This window comes from Macaca nemestrina, chromosome 16 (genome assembly GCF_043159975.1).
Source record: "Macaca nemestrina isolate mMacNem1 chromosome 16, mMacNem.hap1, whole genome shotgun sequence".
Taxonomy (NCBI): domain Eukaryota; kingdom Metazoa; phylum Chordata; class Mammalia; order Primates; family Cercopithecidae; genus Macaca; species Macaca nemestrina.
In genome coordinates this window covers 5,092,176-5,112,326 of record NC_092140.1, presented here as the reverse complement: position 1 = coordinate 5,112,326, position 20,151 = coordinate 5,092,176, and the positions used below count along the sequence as shown (strand labels likewise).

The following is a 20,151-nucleotide window of genomic DNA, read 5'->3' as shown; positions in this document are numbered from 1 at the left end:
TAAATTTGTATATACTTGATGTCTAATCACCAAAATAAGAACATTTTGTCCTAGTGACCCATAAAACTTACCTAGGTTACTGTGAGTTACAATTAATGATGACAGAAAGAAATGTAATACCCAGTGGAAAAATTTTTGAGAGAAAGTAAACTAGAATAGGAGAAAGGAGTTCGGAATTCTGAAGTATGAATTGCACAGAAATGCTTCAAATCAGTGATTCATTTCTCCCATGAAAGAAAATGTGGTGTGAGGTTGAAGACAGTTGATAAGGAAAGTGATTTAACTAAATAGATAAAAGCTTTGTTGTCTGAAAAGTTTTCTTGAGATCTAATACATTTTTTACATTTATTAAATGCAGATTAAGTGCCTGTGACCTCTAGATGGTCACATTCTAAAAATGTGTTGTTTTCTTATGACTTAGGGTTACATTGTTATAGTCTCCTAAAGTTTATAAATGTATAAGTATTGATTCTGGAAAATAAAATTTAGAAAACTCTAACTTTAAAATGTTATAATTGTAAAAGCTTCTAAAATTTTCTTTTTCCTTCCTTCCTTCCTTCCTTCCTTCCTTCCTTCCTTCCTTCCTTCCTTCCTTCCTTCTTTTTTTTTTTTTTTTTTTTCGGAGTCTTGTTCTGTCGCCCAGGTTGGAGTGCAGTGGCATGATCTTGGCTCACTGCAACCTCCACCTCCCAGATTCAAGTGATTCTCATGTCCAAGTGATTCTCCTGCCTCAGCCTCCTGAGTAGCTGAGACTCCAGGCATGTGCCACCATGCCCAGCTACATTTTTGTATTTTTATTAGAGACGGGGTTTCACCATGTTGGCCAGGATTGTCTCGATCTCCTGACCATGTGAGATGACCCCCTCAGCCTCCCAAAGTGCTGGGATTACAGGTGTGAGTCACTGTACCTGGCCAGCTTCTAAAATTTTTAAATTATGCTTTCCTAAATTTTGTCTTCCAAAATTGATATTTACAAATTTGTAAACTTTAGAAGACTATAACAAGGTAACTCTTTCATAAGAAAAGAAAGCAGAGCATATTTAGAGTGTTTCGAAAAATAACACATTCAAACAGCAAAAGCATTCAGAATTAATGAAGAAATGTAACTGGCCACACGCAATGAACAAAACAATAGTGACCAAAATTATTTTGTCATGGATCCACATTTCAGTTGGGAAAATGGGTACTAGACACTATAAATGAGCTAAATATATGGGATCCTAGCAATAAATGCAAGGGAAAAAACAACACAGGGACATGCTGGTCATATTGTTGCCATTTTGGATGGATAGATAGGAAAGATCTAACCAACAAGGGTGTTTTCCATAATGACTTCAAAGAAGAGAGAGCACAGTGGGGCTGTGAAGGGAGAGTGTTTCAGGCTGAGAGTGAGAAGGGCAAACCATAAACTCCTACAGTGTCAGGGGCGAGTGTGGTGTGCTTGAGAAACAGCAAGGAGCCCGTATGGCTGAAGCAGTGTCAACAAGGAAGGAGAGGTGCTGGGACCAGACCACACAAGCTTTTATGGGCCTATATGAGGACCACGGCTATGACTCTGCATGGGATGGGAAGATAGTGGGAAGTTCAGAAGAGAGGAGGGGCATGAGCCTGCTCCATTTTAAAAGGATCACCTACTCTGGCTGTTGTGTTAAGAACTGACTGAACATGCTGCTATAAAGACACATGCACACATATGTTTATTGCGGCACTATTCACAATAGCAAAGACTTGGAATCAACCCAAATGTCCATCAGTGACAGACTGGATTAAGAAAATGTGGCACATATACACCATGGAATACTATGCAACCATAAAAAAGGATGAGTTCGTGTCCTTTGTAGGGACATGGATGCAGTTGGAAACCATCATTCTCAGCAAACTCGCAAGAACAGAAAACCAAACACCATATGTTCTCACTCATAGGTGGGAATTGAACAGTGAGATCACTTGGACACAGGAAGGGGAACGTCACACACCAGGTCCTATTGTGGGGAGGGGGTAGGGGGGAGGGATAGTATTAGGAGATATACCTGCTGTAAATGACGAGTTAATGGGTGCAGCACACCAACATGGCACATGGATACATATGTAACAAACCTGCACGTTATGCACATGTACCCTAGAACTTAAAAGAACTGACTGAAAAGGACAGGGGCGAACCTAAGAGTTTGTTTAGGAGTAACTTCTAATAGGACAGGTTTGGAGTTGACTTTACCTCCTTTATTAGAATTGCAGCAAAATAACGAAATATAACATATCTCTTTTTAAAAGGGATCTTTTAGTTTACATTATCTTCTTGTTAAAGTAAATAGGAGCCTCAGAAAATGATACAATTTTAATAAACAATGTGTTACAGAGTATATGAAAATGAATTAGTCAGTTTGAGAATATAGTCTTTGAAAATATTAATGTGATAATTACTTTTCCAGTAATCTAGGCAATCAGTGATGTGGCTTAGACAACAGGGGTAGAATTGTAGTGCAATTAGACCTCCTAATAAATGTGTTGTGTGAGATAAAGTGAAGGCTTTAGAATGACTCTAAGCATTTTTAGCTTAAACTACCAGTGTGATGGAGATGGCATCAAATGAGATGAGGCTGAAGAAGACACAAGCCTAAAGCAGGAAAGATCGCATCAGTTCTGGAGATACTAAGTTTAAAGTGCCTCTTAGCCATCTTAATGGAGCTGTTGGATTTGTGGTTGGACATTGGAGTCTAGAATTCAGATCTCTAGATGAAAGAAAGAATTTGGAGAACATTAGCATATATGTGATATTGAAAGTTTTGATACTGGATGAAGTCACTACTTATATGCAGAAGGAAAGAAATTTGGGACCAAGCCATGGAGATGAAGAAGAGGAGGCTCCAGAAAGGAGATGAGAAGGAGCAAGCAGTAAGGAAGGTGGAAAACTAAGAGGACAAAATGTCCTGGGAGCCAAGTGAAAAGTTTGAGGAAGAGGGAAGAATGATAGACTAGCAAATACTGCTGAGGGGTCAGTTAAATGGGAAATGTGAATTGGGTATTGGACTTAGTAACTTGGAGGTCATTGACTTTCTCTTGGAGGACAGTTTCAGTGGACTAGTAGGATCAAAAGTCTGATTGGTGTGAGTTATTTAATAATTCATTTATTACATGTAATGAATTAATGCCTAACACATAATAGAAACGCAATAGAGCCTTTGTTTCTTTGTATGGTAGAACATATTACAACTTCATATTTTTTTTAAAAAACACTGCTAAGTAAAAACAAAATGCATACTTCAACCACTGCTAAATAAAAGAGCATACACACTTCAGTAGAGAAGCTATTGAAACAATCAATACAGAGCAATAAATTGCTATGATTTTCAAGCATTTTCAATTTTGACTTTCCTTGTGACCTTGTTTTTATTGAACAGAGAGCATAAATGTTGCAAATAATTGTTCTAAAATAACCAAATCTTGTGGTCATCATTTTTGAGCTTTTAACAAGAAAGTAACAATGAACAAAAGACTAGAATGAAAATTACAGCATTTAACAGCCAGTGGTTTGGTTTGATTCACATGTCTGAATTGGTTAGTCTGTGTGTGTTAATAACTGTCATTTCCTTGTGTTTTCTTTTCTGTAAGATATATAGTGTATTTATCTATTATGGCGACAAGGAGAAGACACTTTTGTTCACAGATTGATTTCCATACCTGAGTTGGAATGTCAGTTGTTGTTCAAAATTAAGCATAATTTTTCACACTGTTAAATTGTTATGTGCAAAAGGGAAGAAACTAACAACGAAAGGTTCGATGGGAATAAACTTCTAATAGGACAGGTTTGGAGTTGACTTTACCTCCTTTATTAGAATTGCAGCAAAATAACGAAATATAACATATCTCTTTTTAAAAGGGATCTTTTAGTTTACATTATCTTCTTGTTAAAGTAAATAGGAGCCTCAGAAAATGATACAATTTTAATAAACAATGTGTTACAGAGTATATGAAAATGAATTCGTCAGTTTGAGAATATAGTCTTTGAAAATATTAATGTGATAACTAGCATATATATTATGAAGACATTGTTGTTTTATTGTTTACTGTGTTAGCACATAATTTGATATATCACATCTGGCCTTGAGGCTTATTTATTTGCCTTGTTAGGAAAGAATTATTCAGGAGATGCAGGTATCAAGCAATTTTATTTTTGTCACCTTTATTTCAGTAATGCTGGTTCATGCCTTACTTATAGCTGGAGACAGCCATTTATTTTATGGTCATTTTTAAAGAATACAACTTCTGTGGTCACTTTATGTCATAAACCAACCTCAAATTAAAGTGTCCAATCCCATATTACAATTAAAACTCTCAACTTAAGTCAGGAGTTGTCGAATTTTTGTGCCATACTTCCCAGTGACCCTTGGGTGTAGCCCATGGATCACCTTTCAAAATAATTTTTAAATGTAATAACAAATGGGGCGATTCCTCAAGGATCTAGAACTAGATGTACCATATGACCCAGCCATCCCATTACTGGAGATATACCCAAAGGATTATAAATCATGCTGCTATAAAGACACATGCACACGTATGTTCATTGTGGCACTATTCACAATAGCAAAGACTTGGAATCAACCCAAATGTCCATCAGTGACAGACTGGATTAAGAAAATGTGGCACATATACACCATGGAATACTATGCAGCCATAAAAAAGGATGAGTTTGTGTCCTTTGTAGGGACATGGATGCAGCTGGAAACCATCATTCTTAGCAAACTATCACAAGAACAGAAAACCAAACACCACATGTTCTCACTCATAGGTGGGAACTGAATAATGAGATCACTTGGACTCGGGAAGGGGGACATCACACACTGGGGCCTATTATGGGGAGGGGGGAGGGGGGAGGGATTGCATTGGGAGTTATACCTGATGTAAGTGACGAGTAGTTGGGTGCTGATGAGTTGATGGGTGCAGCACAGCAACATGGCACAAGTATACATATGTAACAAACCTGCACGTTATGCACATGTACCCTAGAACTTAAAGTATAATAATAAAAAAAAAGAAAAAACAATAAATAAAAATAAAAAAAGAACAAATGGGGCATAGAAAATAAATTATGTTGAAATATAGTCATCATAATATTAAAAGTCAATATTGCACTCTTCCAAATGGTCCTTTATGCTCACTCAGCTTTTGGGAATTTGGGGACACTCCAGATTCCCTCAGTTAAGCTGTGCTTGCTCCATAAGGCACCTCCTAAAATAGAACCAGAAATGACCACAGCTTCATGGGTAAACCAGCCCATCTCTTGCCATTTACTTTGTGCCTGCAAGAATCAAAACCAGTTTATCATATGTCCATCAGACTACTCAGGATATGTAGCTTCTCAGGGTGGTCTCTACAGCCTTTCTCTGCCATAAAATTGGGAGGTACTCACATCCACCCTGACACTACCATCTACACACAGTGGAAAGGGGAAGTGGACTCCTAATACACTAAGAGTGCTCTTTAATAATTGTTCAACACTTTGTCTCATTTTGTCTTTTATTTCTGACCTACTGAGCCCTCAGTCTCGAGGTAGAGTTCAAAAGTCATCTGAGAAGTTTTAGGGCAACTATTTTCCAATCTACATATGTAATCTCACTTTGGGATATGATTTATAGTATTTTCATACTTCTGTCAAAGCTGAGATAGTAAAAATCCTGTGTTAGTGTTATGATGCAATGGATGAAGAAGACCTGAAATTATTGGCCAACAATCCTGACTGAACCTAGGAGGTATTTGAATGGTCCTCAAGATTAGTTTTCATTTCTTCCTAACATAGTTTTTATTAAAATATAGCATTAGCCTCAGCATAATCTTCGAGCTTCAGAGTGGCAGGAGTCACAGAGCTTCAATAAGAACAGATTCAGTGGGAATGTATAATAATATTTAACATTTTACATACAGATTAGTAAAAAATCAGATGCACAAATAAAAGGGTAAGATATTTAAAAACGTCAGATATTTTCCAAGTTATACATGTAGAAAAGACTTAAGCCTCTGGCAAAGACCATTACAATGTAAAAATATGATGAAAAAACACAGAAATGTTATCTTTGATTATGTCAGAAATTGTAATTGATGTTTTGCATTAAAGAGTAAGCAAAATTAAGAGGCAACAGGTAATTTTCTGAGAGTAATATTTGCAACAGGTTTCCCAAAATTTCAAAATATGCGGAGTTCGTAGAAATTAACAACAACAACAACAACAACAAAACACCTCTCGCTGGGAAATAAGCAATAATAAGAATCAATTCACAAAAGAAAAATATCCAACTAGCCTATGTATATGACAAGAGGACCACTGTTGGGAGTTAAGTAAATGCAAATTATTTGAAATCATTTTAGAAATAAATAATAATGAAGACCAGAAAAGCTAAGGGTCTGTGCAAATGGATTCTTTCATACACTGCTGGACTGTGGGTAAATTGGTACCTTCTAGAACTCTGCATGGCAACATGCCACAGGAACTTGAAAAAATGCTCATTATTTTAGAATCAGGATATATCAGAAGGAAATCACTATGAACATATATAATAATCACCAACAAAATAGTTTTTAAAAGCAATATAAAAACGGTAATTACATAAATATCCAACAATTAGGAATTAGCCCAGTCAATGAAATGTGTCTGTATAATTGTATACTATGCTTTCCTAAAAATCTAGGATTTAGAAGCCCAACAGCACCATGATAAAGAGGCCAGATAGACCCAGCTCGGTGCTCATCCTGGAAGTCTCCATCACTTCCAAGCTGTGACTTGTGCTGGCTTCTTAAACTCTGAGTTATCATCTTCTCATCTTTTAAGCTGGAATAATAAGAGTGTCACATTATAAGATAACCAGGCCCAAGGAGGCTGTGCATGTAAATCACTCAGCTTATTGTCTAGTTCATACACAGTGAGCTCTCCATCAAAGTTAGCCTTTAAGTGATCCAAACATTCCACAGCATGGAAAATATTAACTATATTTGAATAAAATAAATTGCTAGGTAGGTACACAGTGATTCTAATTTTATTTAATATTATTTTAAATTGACAAATAATACTCATATGCATTTATGGGGTACAATGTGGTGTTTTGATATATGTATACAGTGTGAAATTGTTAAATCACACTAAGTTAACCTATCTACCACTTTTCTTATCATTTTTTGTTGAGACATTTGAAATGTATTCTTAGTTATTTTAAAATGTATAATACGTTTTTTATTGACAATAGTCATCCTGCTTTGCAGTGGATCTCAAAACATATTTCTCCTGTCTAGTTGAAACTTTGCACCCTTTGACCAACCACTCTTCATTTTCTCTCTTCCCCTCCCCCAGTCCCTGGCAACCATCATTCTTCTCTCTACTTTTATGAGTTTTACTGATTTAGATTTCATGTAGAAGCGAGGTCATGCAGTATTTGTCTTTCTGTGCCTGATTTATTTCACTTAACCTAATGGCCTTCAGTTTCATCCACATTGTTTCAAATGACAGGGTTTCTTTCTTTTTGAAGGGTGAATAGTATTCCATTATGTATATATACTACATTTTTATGTATTTACCACTTGATGAACACTGAACTTGGCTGTTACGAATAGTGCTGCAGTGAGCGTGGGAGTATGAATATCCCTATGACATAGTGACTTCCATTCGTTATACATCCTGGAGTGGGGTTTCTGGATCATAAGGTAGCTATATTTTTAGTTTTTTGAGGAACATCTATACCATTTTCCATAATGGCTGTGCTAACTTACATTTCTACCAGTAACACACAGATACTCCCCTTTCTCTGCGTCCTTGCCAACACTTACTTGTCATCTTTTAAAACAGCCATCCTAACGGGTATGTGGTGATATTTCATTGTGGTTTTAATTTGCAGCTCCCTAATGTTGAGTAATGCTGAGCATTTTTGCATCAGCCCATTAGCCAATTGTATATCTTCTTTCGACAAGTGTCTGTTCAAGTCCTTGGGCCATTTTTAAATTGGGTTATTTGTTTTCTTGTTATTCAGTTGTTTGAGGGTCCTGCTTTTATAAAGGGAGTTGCATCGTCAAATAGAAAGAAATCACCAGAATCTGAAAAGTGAAGCAGTTATCCAGAAAGTCCAGTTGTCAGTATCTTTAATGTCTTTTTATATTTTACATATTTTAAACTCTGAAAAATAAATACAAAGTAATTTAAAGTTAGGAAAACCTTTCTGGATTTTACTCGAATACATGCTTGAAAGGGCCCAAGTGTGTGTTGCTCTTAAAACCCAGGCAGGGCCCTCTTGGTATTTAATCTGTGGACGCTGGCTCTGTGCTGCCTTAAACCCTGTCCGGAGCGATTGATTCAGCTGAGAACCAACACTGAAAACAATGATAATGCTACTTATTTTAATTTCTATAAATATTGGGTTGAGGTACTATTTTTCTTTCTTTCTTTTTTTTTTTTTTTTTTTTTGAGATGGAGTCTCGCTCTGTCGCCCAGGCTGGAGTGCAGTGGCGCGATCTCGGCTCACTGCAAGCTCCGCCTCCCGGGTTCACGCCATTCTCCTGCCTCAGCCTCCCGAGTAGCTGGGATTACAGGCGCCCACAACCGCGCCCGGCTAATTTTTTGTATGTTTAGTAGAGACGGGGTTTCACCGTGGTCTCGATCTTCTGACCTTGTGATCCGCCCGCCTCGGCCTCCCAAAGTGCTGGGATTACAGGCGTGAGCCACCGCGCCCGGCGAGGTACTATTTTTCAAATATCAGAACTGTCTTTGGGAAAATAAATGGAAAATCTCAAACTTCAGAAATCATTGGTAGAGCATGTTTTCTAGCGATTAACACTATCATTAAATGAACAGGCTGTCAAAGACTGAGATGCTGTAATAGGAAATGGGCACAGTGCTGGGGGCTTTGACCTGATGCAGTGAAAACTTACCCTTATATGGGATTATAAAAAGAGAAGATGTTCTAATGACCGAATGACCCTGTTGTCTGTCTTTCCCAGGCCTACGTTACACTGGATGTGTGTGTGTTGGGGGGCAGTTTTAGAGATCCCTTCTAGAGTAGACTCAGTCTCCCAAATGTGGAGCCTGGGATTCTCCTGTGCTTTCATAGCTGAAAAACACTAGGACTTGGTGATGGTTTTGCAAAGCACACCAGGAGGCAATATGCCACATTTACCAAACAAGACTGTGCCTGCACTGATGGAGAGCCATGGGAAAGCTGAAGCAAGCATATAGATACTGTGTATCATCCAGAGACTAAATGTTAATATAAAATTAGTATGTGGAAGGGTGAGGGACATAGAAGTGGTTTACAGAAAGAAGAAAAAAATTATATTAACATACAAAAATGATGGTGTGAATGCAAGATGTTTAGGAGCCTCAGTATGGTAGTGTTATCCTCGTGGCTTGACTTCATTGTGTGACTGCGTGTCCACTCTTCTGTGCTATTTCAAGTCTGAGTGCTGGAGGCTGCAGAGCATGGCCTCAGATCTCAGTGACCATGCTTCTTCCTTGGGTCAGTTACCTAAACGCTAAACCACTGCTTCTCCGTCTGCAAAATAAGGGCAACAATCATATCACAGCTGGTAAAGATTAGAAGAAATAACTCACAGCTTTTATACCTAATGTTTTAGAAGCCTCTCCAACCACCTGTCCTGCTTTGTAGCTACATAGGTGGTTTCCAAATTGTAATTTTTGTGGGAACTGTGTTTGTAAATACGCTGCTGCTGGTTCACGGCAGAAATGATCACCATCTCCGTGTTTCTCACAAGACCCTTAAAGTAGCAGGAGAGGAATGTTCTGAGACACAGTAGTGATCAACACTGTTACATTTGGGCACCTGGTATCCTCCAGTCATAGTCAGGACAAGTAGTAGGAGCATCAGTTTCGTTTCATAAATAGGTATTTTTGGTGTTTTGTTTTTGTTTTTTTTTCAAATCTTTTAACTCTAGGTCTAACCTGTTCTTAGTGATGAGAAACTATATCCCATGGGGGCTAGCTGTTTGCTTATGGATTCAGAATTTGATTGCCAGTAGACTGAAGACAATGCTCTTAACTCCTGCTATTGTATTATGATAATTGAAAAGTTGGTTATCTCGTGTGATTAAGTAGAGGTATTCAATTAGGGTTTTCCTTTGTTTGTTTATTTTAGTTTTGGCATTACCTAGAAGTAAACTTGCCAGCATCCACAAAGGTTACTGGTAGTAAAACTTTGGATAGAGTCTCTAGTGAGTTAGCTAGGACTTCTAGTCTTCCTTCCCAGCTGTGCTTGTGATGACTGGCCCAGGGTTGGACTAAGTTCTAAATGGTAAGAGCCAATTTTTGCTTTATGGAAAGCAAATCTAATCTTGCAGGGATTGGCCCTGTGAACTTGGGATCATTAGTATCAATTGCTAACCAGAAAATGGATTCATTCTTGATTCCATTTGTAGACTCCGCTTTATGCTAAAAATTAGTTTCTTCTGAGATTCAGATTATTGCATATAGCACAGAGTAACTGCCAATCATTTATTGATTATTCAAATAATGTAGAATCAATTTAGAAGCAGATGAATAGATTAATTCTCTAGGAGAGCAAGTATATAAAATTATATTTTCTAAAATACTTGTGGATATATCCTTTTTGGGACTGTTTCCTAGAATATTAATAGGATTAATTCTATATATAGCAAGCCTGGGAAAATCTATGTGAAACAGTGTCTTAATTTAGATGAATATATTTATTCTAATGTAGTTGAGTTACAAGAAATAAACATATATTTACACTCTGTAGATTGAAGAGCCTGATTAGGTCCAAAGGCATAAAAATAAATGTTTTTGTTAAATTTTATCAAAATGTACACATTTAATAAGCCTTTTTGACTTTAATTTTGTCTTTGTAATAAAAACACAATGGAACAGAGCTACAAAATTCCATACTATCAAACCTAGAAGATGGCATTGATTTTACTACTTTTAAGGTTTTTCTCTTTCTTTTCTGATAGTTTCTTCTTCCTAATTCTTATGTTCATAAAATAAATCATGTAGTTGCTTAGTAACCTCATTAGAGTGTGATGAGAGTTGATATAGAAATAAAGGCTGCTACCTTAGAAACAGGAATTCCCTCACCTGAAAAATGTAAAAAAAATCTCCAAACTATTGTTCCAAAGTCCTTATTTCTAAACTTAAGATTCCATTAAAAAACTAATCTGGGGCCAGACGTGGTGGCTCATGCCTGTAACCCCAGCACTTTGGGAGGCCAAGCCAGATGGATTGCTTGACCCCAGGAGTTCAAGACTAGTCTGGGTAACACACAACATGGTTAAAACTAGTCTCTACCAAACAAACAAACAAACAAAAATTAGCTGGGTTTAGTGGCATGCACCTGTATTCCCAGCTACTTAGTAGGGTGAGGTGGAAGGATCACTTGAGCCCCGGAGATTAAGGCTGCAGTAAGACATGATTCCACCACTGCACTCCAGCCCAGGTGACAGAGAGAGACCCTGTCTCAAAAATATAATTACAAAAGAAACTAAAACTGGGAGAATGTTACAATGGTAGCTACACAATCATTTTTAAGCCACCACCAGATTTAGTTAATCCTTTTTAGTGTTCCTGTGCCTTTTACACATACAGAAGCATCACAATGATCACATTTCCTGTTTTTAGCTATTCTTTGAATGACTTTCTAGAGCACCAAGTTCAATGCCTGGAATATAGAGCTAATCAGCAAATATTTTACCTTTGGGCAAGAAATGGTAAGCTTTTCAATGATTATATTCTATATTTTAAAATATTCAGATTGCATTGAAATGGAACTCTCGGAGGGGGATGGGAATTACATGAAAAAGTGCACACTATCAGAGTCAGAAGGAAAATGAATAACCGTAAGCATCCTTTCAAAGACTGATAATTACACCCACGTATACCAAATAAATAAAATTACATGTATGTTCTTTTGTTTTTGTGGTCTCTGTATTTTAGATCCAACATTTAATTAAGTAGCTCTCTTTAGAGTGAACTGCATGAATACCACTACTTTTTAAAAAATGGATAATAGGATGTTTCTTCACTGCAGTTACACATGGCGTGCGCGAGTGGCTACAAGGAGGTGGTGTCTCTTATCCTGGAACATGGTGGAGACCTCAACATAGTAGATGATCAGTACTGGACCCCCCTCCATTTGGCAGCCAAATATGGCCAGGTAGAGTGATTTTCTGAATTCTTTTAAAAATAATTTTATATAATTAGTGAATAATTTCGTATTCAATTTTGATTTGATTTTAAATTATGTACTAATCATTATTGTAATTTGACTTTTAATAGTATCTTCCTACTGAACAAATAATTTTATGGTTAAAGGAAAACGCTTATATAAGAGCACACAAAAACATGTTCCTTGTGTATCTGAATATTGTAGTGAAATCATTGAAGAAATAATCAAAATCTGTAAACATTTGTCATAATATGGAGTTAAAATGTTTTTCATATTATATAGACTTCATAAGCGTACAGTTTCATGAATCTGTAATAATTATGTGTTTTCTACAGCTAATATTTTATTCATGGCAATAGTAGGAAAAGTAACTTAGTTTTACACATATATGGAGATTTAAGTTAGTGTGTTCATTTCAGAACATTACTTTGGGGTAACAATCACATCTAGTAAATTTGTAGTAAGTTAGATCTCTAAGCGACTAACCATTATGTAAAATAATCTATCATAAACTTCAGCAGTGTAACTGTCAAAAGAATTGAAAGTGATTGCATTTCATGTATTTTAGAAAAAAAACATATTGCATGGGGAAGTTCTTTCAAACAAAAAAGAACATTGTTTTGACAGCACCTTCTGTAAAAAAAGATCCGTTTATTCAATACATATATTTAAGGGTCTACTAAATATCCCTGAATTGTGCTTCTACGGTGATTCAGTCTCTTTATTTGTTGCTGGTCTGTTCCAGCTTTTTATTTCTCCTTGAATGAGTCTTGATGGGTTGTATGTTTTTAGGAATGTATCAGTTTCTTCGAGGCTCTCCCATTGGTTCAATATATTTGCTCATAATATTCCATCATGATGCTTTTAAATTTCTGAGCCGTCTGTGGCACCGTCTCCTCTACCAGTTATTTTTGAGTTGCTCGCTGTTCCTGGGGTTATTGTCATAATTAACGTGGAGGAGCAGGAAGAAAAATCTAAGTTGGTGAATTTTAAAACAGCTGTTTCTTCTTCTAAAAATACTAATTTCTGGCCGGGCACGGTGGCTCATGCCTGTAATCCCAGCACTTTGGGAGGCCGAGACGGGCGGATCACGAGGTCAGGAGATCGAAACCATCCTGGCTAACATGGCGAAACCCCGTCTCTACTAAAAAATACAAAAAGTTAGCCGGGCGTGGTGGCGGCGCCTGTAGTCCCAGCTACTCGGGAGGCTGAGGCAGGAGAATGGCGGGAACCCGGGAGGCGGAGCTTGCAGTGAGCTGAGATCCGGCCACCGCACTCCAGCCTGGGCGATAGAAAGAGACTCCGTCTCAAAAAAAAAATAAAAAATAAAAAATAAAAATAAAAATACTAATTTCTTAAAGTCTTGTAAAGCTTGGTAAAGAATGATACAAGAACATTAATGTATCATTATTTTCACATGAAACCTGCCTGAAAAGCAGGGAAATGAGTATACATTTCTGCAACTGCTCCATTATAAAGTATCTACTGCAGTCTTTGGCTCTACATGTTGAGCGTGTCTAAAGGTAATCAATGTTTCCTGACTCATAAGGAGAATCTAGATACTTATTTTCTACTTCCTGGAAGCTGTAATGACCAAGGCATAAAGAATTAGATTCTGATTAGAATCCGAAATTCTGATTAGAATCAGAAATTTTATCCCTCAAGCAATCAGATGAAGCTACTGACCTTTTTCTCAGAAATGCATAGACACAAAAAGTATCCCTACCATTTCAGAGGTTGAATCCCCTGTGAAAACTAGGCATAGACCTTCCAGAGGCCCCTAAGAAATCCTGCTCTGCAGAAATAGAACCTTCTTTTTTTTTTTTTTTAATGAAGGAGTCTTACTCTTTTGCCCAGGCTGTAGTGCAGTGGTACAATCTCAGCTCACTGCAACCTCTGCCTCCTGAGTTCAAGCAGTTCTTGTGCCTCAGCCTCCCAAGTAGCTGGGACTACAGGCATTCACCACCACACCCGGCTAATTTTTTCTATTTTTAGTGGAGACAGCGTTTTGGCATGTTGGCCAGGCTGGTCTCGAACTCCTGACCTCAGGTGATCTACCTGCCTCGGCCTCCCAAAGTGTTGCATTCACAGGCGTGAGCCACCGTGCCCTGCCAGAAATGGAAGCTTCTATCCAGGAAATTATGCTTCTAATAAAGCTATACTATGTAGTAAGAATTGAGAGACAAGATCAGCCAGATAAAATTTGTATTATGTGGTAAAAAATCTGGATGGATTTTTAAATGTTTTTTTATATAGTTAGATTTAACAATAAAAAATCCTGTAATGATTAACATATATGCCACACATGATACATGCCATGCGTCAGTGGTAGAGGGAACATAAGCCCAATCTAATTGCCACTTCTTTCAGAAAGCTTCCTAGAGATTCCTGTCCCTCAAAAGTCATAAGACACAGGAATCACTGAATGATAAGGCAGAGAGAATTAGTGGCTATCAGTGTTACTACCTGCCTTTACCTGTCACATTCCAAAAACTTCCCAACCTTTTATTAATCTGTTCTTTCAAATTAGAGAAACACAGTCATGAACTTACATGAGAAATATGATTCAGTAGCCATGTTTACTTTGTCAGATGCAAAGGAATTAAGATTGTTTTTATTGCCCCCTCTCCAGTGTGCCAGCTAGGTTTCCAACATTCATCATTTATTCATGATAAGTCAATTAAGAAACACTTCCCAACTGCTTCATTGTTTCAAAACCAGCTACAAAACAGTTGACCCGAAAATGTTCACACACCCTAGCTTTCATTTTTTAAAGGTTTCCTATACTTCAGTCTTCTATTTTCTCATGCATTTGATTCTGCTTGTTTAAGGGATTGCATTCGGCAGTTTTTGCATTGTTATAAATTCCTGAGACTGGGTAATTTATAAAGAAAGGAGGTTTCATTGGCTCACTGTCTGCAGGCTGTACAAGCATGGCACTGGTATCTGCTGGGCTTCTGGGGAGGCCTCAGGGAGCTTTGACTCATGGCAGAAAGTGAAGCAGGAACAGGCACATCACACAGTGGAAGCAGGAGCAGAAAGAGTTGGGGGATGTATGCATCGGGTGGGGACAGATGCCACACACTTAAACAACGAGATATTATGAGAACTCACTCAGCACTGAGCCATGAGACATCTGCCCCATAACCCAATCGCCCCCCACCAGGTCACACTTCCAACACTGGGGGTTGCAATTCAACTTGAGATTTGGTGTAAACAAACATCCAAACTATAGCAGGCATTATGCCAGCTTTGCTTTGAGGCCTCCATGGCCTTCTCACTGGAATAGAAAGGGCCAGCGCTGGGTACCAGCCCCACCACTCACTGACCGTGAACTCAACAAGCCTTGATTGTTCTTTTTCCACAGAGCCCAACCTTGGGGCCACCAATTATTGAGAATGATAAGCATCTATAGAAAGGGGAGAGTTTTACTTAGTTCAGCAGATTTTTGCGAATCATGAAGGTGAATGCCTTGTGTGTGTATGGATCATCAGTCAGCATGTGTCCTGATCCACTGATGGTGGCTAGATTGGTACAGACAGATATCTTATTCAGAGGTTTCCAGAAATCGCCATTTACAATGTGCAGATGAGGCAGGTTTTTAAAACACATTATCTTTATCCTCTGCTTCGCTAGACTTGCCTTTAATTTTCTTACTTCTGATACATTTTAGTACTAAGGAAAGTGTCTGAAAATCATGTGTCTTTACTACTTTGTTCCATTAAGCCTAGTCAAGTAGTGTCTCCACTCAAATGCGTGCTCCGGAAAAACAGACTTTGAGTTGTCCACTGTGATAGCCCATTGTCCAGCAGAGTGACCAGAAGACAAAGGCAACCAACCCAGAATTAGATGCAAAATTGGAAATACTGAGTATAAATGAGGCTTTTATTTTAGAATATAAGACATCAAAACCAAGACACTCTTTTTTTACTCAGACTGATAAAACTACTGAGAGATTTATGATAATAGAAGATTTTCAGTAAATTGCATCTCAATTAATTCACCAAGAAAGATAGTATATGACATCTAGAATTATTCTAAAAAATTGTTCTCCTGCAAAGATATCATTTAGTATGCACTTTAGAAATTATATTTTAGAAACAGGTTTATGTGAATATCAATTTATATGCATGGAAGATTTATAACTCTCTCTGAAGAAATTTGCTGTAAATATATATTGTATCTGTGTTCAGGGCAAAAAGCTTTAGAAATGTGAACATTTTAGAGAGACTAATGGCATTTTTAGAGACATTCACAGTAATTTCACTCTTATAAAGACCTTATAAATGTAACTACCTTTATGGAGAAGGAGGTAGCTCACAATCTGTAACTGTACTTATTATTTACATTTATAGTGGGATGATATGCATATTTTAAAACTGCCTTTTATAAATATATTAACTTTTGCAGTGGAAAACAAAAGAGATGCTTGTTCTTGTCAAAAACTGGGAACTGAATAAATTATGTGAGCAATAAGTCTTTTGGTTTTATAACTCTTTCATGAGTTGTACGTGAAGTAAAATTTCACTCTAGTCTTGTATATATTTACTGTATTTAGTATTTACAACAGAATTGGCAATACTACACCCAAAGATAAGAAAATATTTGTACAAATGCTGGAATCTAAATATTTTTGTTTCCCAAAGTATTTTGTATGGCATAACTCACACATCTTAATGTTTAAAAAGCCATTTTTATTCTCAAATACAATTTTTACCCAAGTATATAAAAATTAAGATATATTCAGAGCTCGAATTATTTTGCATATTTATTTCTTCTTTGCTTTGAAGAAAACAGTCTGATTATGCCCCTACCCCTCTGGCCATGCAGTATTGACACGCTTCATGTGCCATCCTAGGCTCTAGTTGATGTTTGCCACGTCTTTGAGAAATATTCTCATGCCCTCAGCTTCAAGTGCTCTCTACATGCTCATGGCTGCCCAAGCCTCCTCTCTGTTCCTCTCCCAAATTCTGCATCTGTGTATACCCAGCGGCTGTCTCTTTCTTTCTGTCCTCTAACACCACTTGTTAAAATAAAAAAAAATAAAAGCCATCATCTTCTCTTTCCCATCCCTGTCTGTGGCTCTTCTGTTTCGTCATTTATTCATCACAAAACTAGTCCTTTGCCATTTTCTTACTTCTCCCTCCTCTCTCATGCCTAACAGAACACTGAGCCTACAGACTTCTACCCAGCGGCTTGTGTTGAGATATTTAAGCCATAATCGTCACCGGTCAATCTGTGCCTCCTCACTGCCTCTCTCCTCGCCCAGGACACTAGCATCTCTACATCTGGGTTAACCCATCAGCTTCTAGCAGGTTTTTATCACCCTCCCCCACTCTTCTTTCAATGACGAGGCTACAGTAACCATTCCACAGGCAGACGTAATCACACTGTGTCAACACAGTATCCTTCCATTGCGGTTGAAATAAAATACTTATTCCTTAGCACTATTTATAAGTCCCCATGTGTCAGAGGCCCTGCTTAAGTCTTGCATTTTATTTCTTCTGCCTCGCCCCATCATATCTGAGGGTAAAGCTATACTGAATGTATCTCCATTTCTAGAATGCACCACCACATATAGCCTATTTTTGCTCTTCCTGAAATTGTTAAATTTTACCTTGCACAGCTACATTGAGATGTCACTTCACTGGCCGTCTTTCCTAATGCTAGGAATTTGCATATGACGGTTCCTCTCCTGTCCCTGTACAAGCACCCTGCATATCCCATATCACAAACACAGCCTTACCACAACTTGCTGTAGTTGTCAGTTCATTCATCTGTATCACCTTTTAGTCTGTAAGAACTGAGTGCAGGAACATTTGTTTGGCTTATCAAAATATTGTAGTATCTCAGACGGAGCCAACACAGAATACTGGCTAAGTTACTATTTATTTAATGAGTGAATCAATATATGCCTTAATGTAATACATATTTGCCTTTATCGATGGATCACTGAATAAATGTGTGAACAGTAGATGAGTGGTCACACCCCTTGAGACTGCTTCTTGCAGGAAATCATCCTGGAGATTTCCAAGAGAAACCTGGGCACATGCAAGGACTTCGTTAGCACTGGAAATAATTTGCATTTGGGATGTATTACTAAAATAAATCATGCACAAATTAAAGGGATTTCAACCAAAGGCAATATATTGTGAGCAACACCGTATTTAATGGTTGCTATGTGTCCCCCCAAAATTTGTGTGTTGCAAAGTTAATCCCCAGTGCAGCAAAATTGGGATGTGAGGCCTAATGAGGGATATTTAGGCCATGAGGGTTTCACCTTCATGAAAGGAATAATACAACTATAAAAAGAAATTGCAGGAATGTTTCTCTCTCCTGCTTTTCCGCCATGTGAGGATATAATGATCTTTCTCTCTGGAGGGGTGCAGCATTTAATGGGGCATCTTGAAAGAAGAGAGACTAAGGCCTGCTGGCACTTTGATCTTAGACTTCCCAACCTCCAGAACTGTGAGCAATAAATTTCTGTTCATTATAAATTACCCGGTCTCAGATATTCTGTTATAGCCGCACAAATACAACTATGACAACTGTGTAAAAGGAAAGTTCCATAAAAGGAGACTGAGGAGGGGTGGACACAGGCAGAGGAGGATTATGAGGTTTGCTGAGTGGAAATGAAAGAGGAGTGTTTCAGAAAAGAAACACAAGGAAAATTATATAGAAAACTGCAGTGATGACATATTATTTATTTTGTGGTATGAGAGCAGAACCATTTGGTTAATAGAAATCATAGTTGAATCACTAAAAGTAGTGACGTATTAGACTTTTAAAATATTATATCTGAAATAGTTCACATGGTTCTCAGAGTTAGAGACATTTACTCATTGCAGTGTAGAGTATGCACCATTGGACTTAGGTATATATAATTCAAGTGAGGTATGCAAGTGCTGAGTTTCTGAGAGACTTTAACATTATAATTTCCTCTTTATTAAATTAAATCAATCATTTTTAGCTTCTCAACTAGGAAGGAATGAGTGCTGGCTCCAAACACTCATTGCTATATTTTAACTTTTTAAAGAGATACTTTGACTCTCAAGAAATTAATCTTGATAAATTTAGCCACACTGAAATACAACTATTTGAAGATTAAGTAAAGTCTATATTCAATAACTAATATTAATTCAAATTTGAGCTTAAATACATTTTCTTTGTTAGCCACCTAGTGTTTCCTTTTATACAGACACACATACTCTCTCTCTCTCTCTCTTTCTGAATAGTAGTCACCTTAACCTCTGATAACTTTGCTGATTATGAAATTCTTTTAATACTGGAGATGAGTTGAGATTGAAGGGCACACTCTGCCTGCTCACATTTTAAGTAATTTACCTAAAGCTGTTTTGTGAGGTTAAAACAGATGTTCCAGAGTAGAGTAATTGGAATGAGCCCTGGCCTGCTTAATTCAGTTTTGTGAAGTGCCTCACTGATTTCTAATTGGAAGCACACAGGAAATATTGACTTTACGAAAGGAAAGAAATTCCCCAAGTAGGAGAAACTTCCTTATTTCACACATGAATGTTTATTTTTACAGGCCTGAAATAAAATGGAGTTAGTTTTATGGTTAAAGATTTTCTTGTAGGAAACATTTACTTTTATGACTTAAATGCTTTCCAGTTGAAGTTTTAGAGAACAGTAGTTTGTCAGGAGATTGCACGTGATTTTATTTGGAGTTCTAGAAAAAGCAAATTGAATTGAGTAATGCAACATGATTATTAGACTCTCTGATACTCTGACGTTTTTGCAAAGATATAAAAGCTTTAGCATTATTGCCATTGTTTCAAATTTGTGGAAAACGAAGATAATCTTAAGTAATTTTTGGCTTTCATTGTTTTTCTTTTCTTTTCTTTCTGAATTTCTCTTTCCTTTCCTCCTATCTACATTTCTCCCTACCTTACTCTATCTTTTACGTTTTTGTTCTTTCATTTTCTTTCTTCTTTCCTTCATTTCTGACAAATGATATAAAGGCAAG

The 20,151-nt window shown here is 37.3% G+C and overlaps 1 protein-coding gene across 8 annotated transcripts in view; it reads left to right on the top strand.

The window, feature by feature from the left end:
- Window positions 1–20,151, top strand: part of LOC105485316 (myosin XVI) — a 703,391-nt gene that overhangs the window by 286,549 nt on the left and 396,691 nt on the right. For all 8 annotated transcript variants that reach the window (XM_011747599.2, XM_071081051.1, XM_011747600.3 and 5 more), the window contains one exon: window positions 12,030–12,155. In XM_011747599.2, coding sequence (XP_011745901.2) covers window positions 12,030–12,155 — 126 coding nt within the window. The remainder of the gene's footprint in view (window positions 1–12,029; window positions 12,156–20,151) is intronic.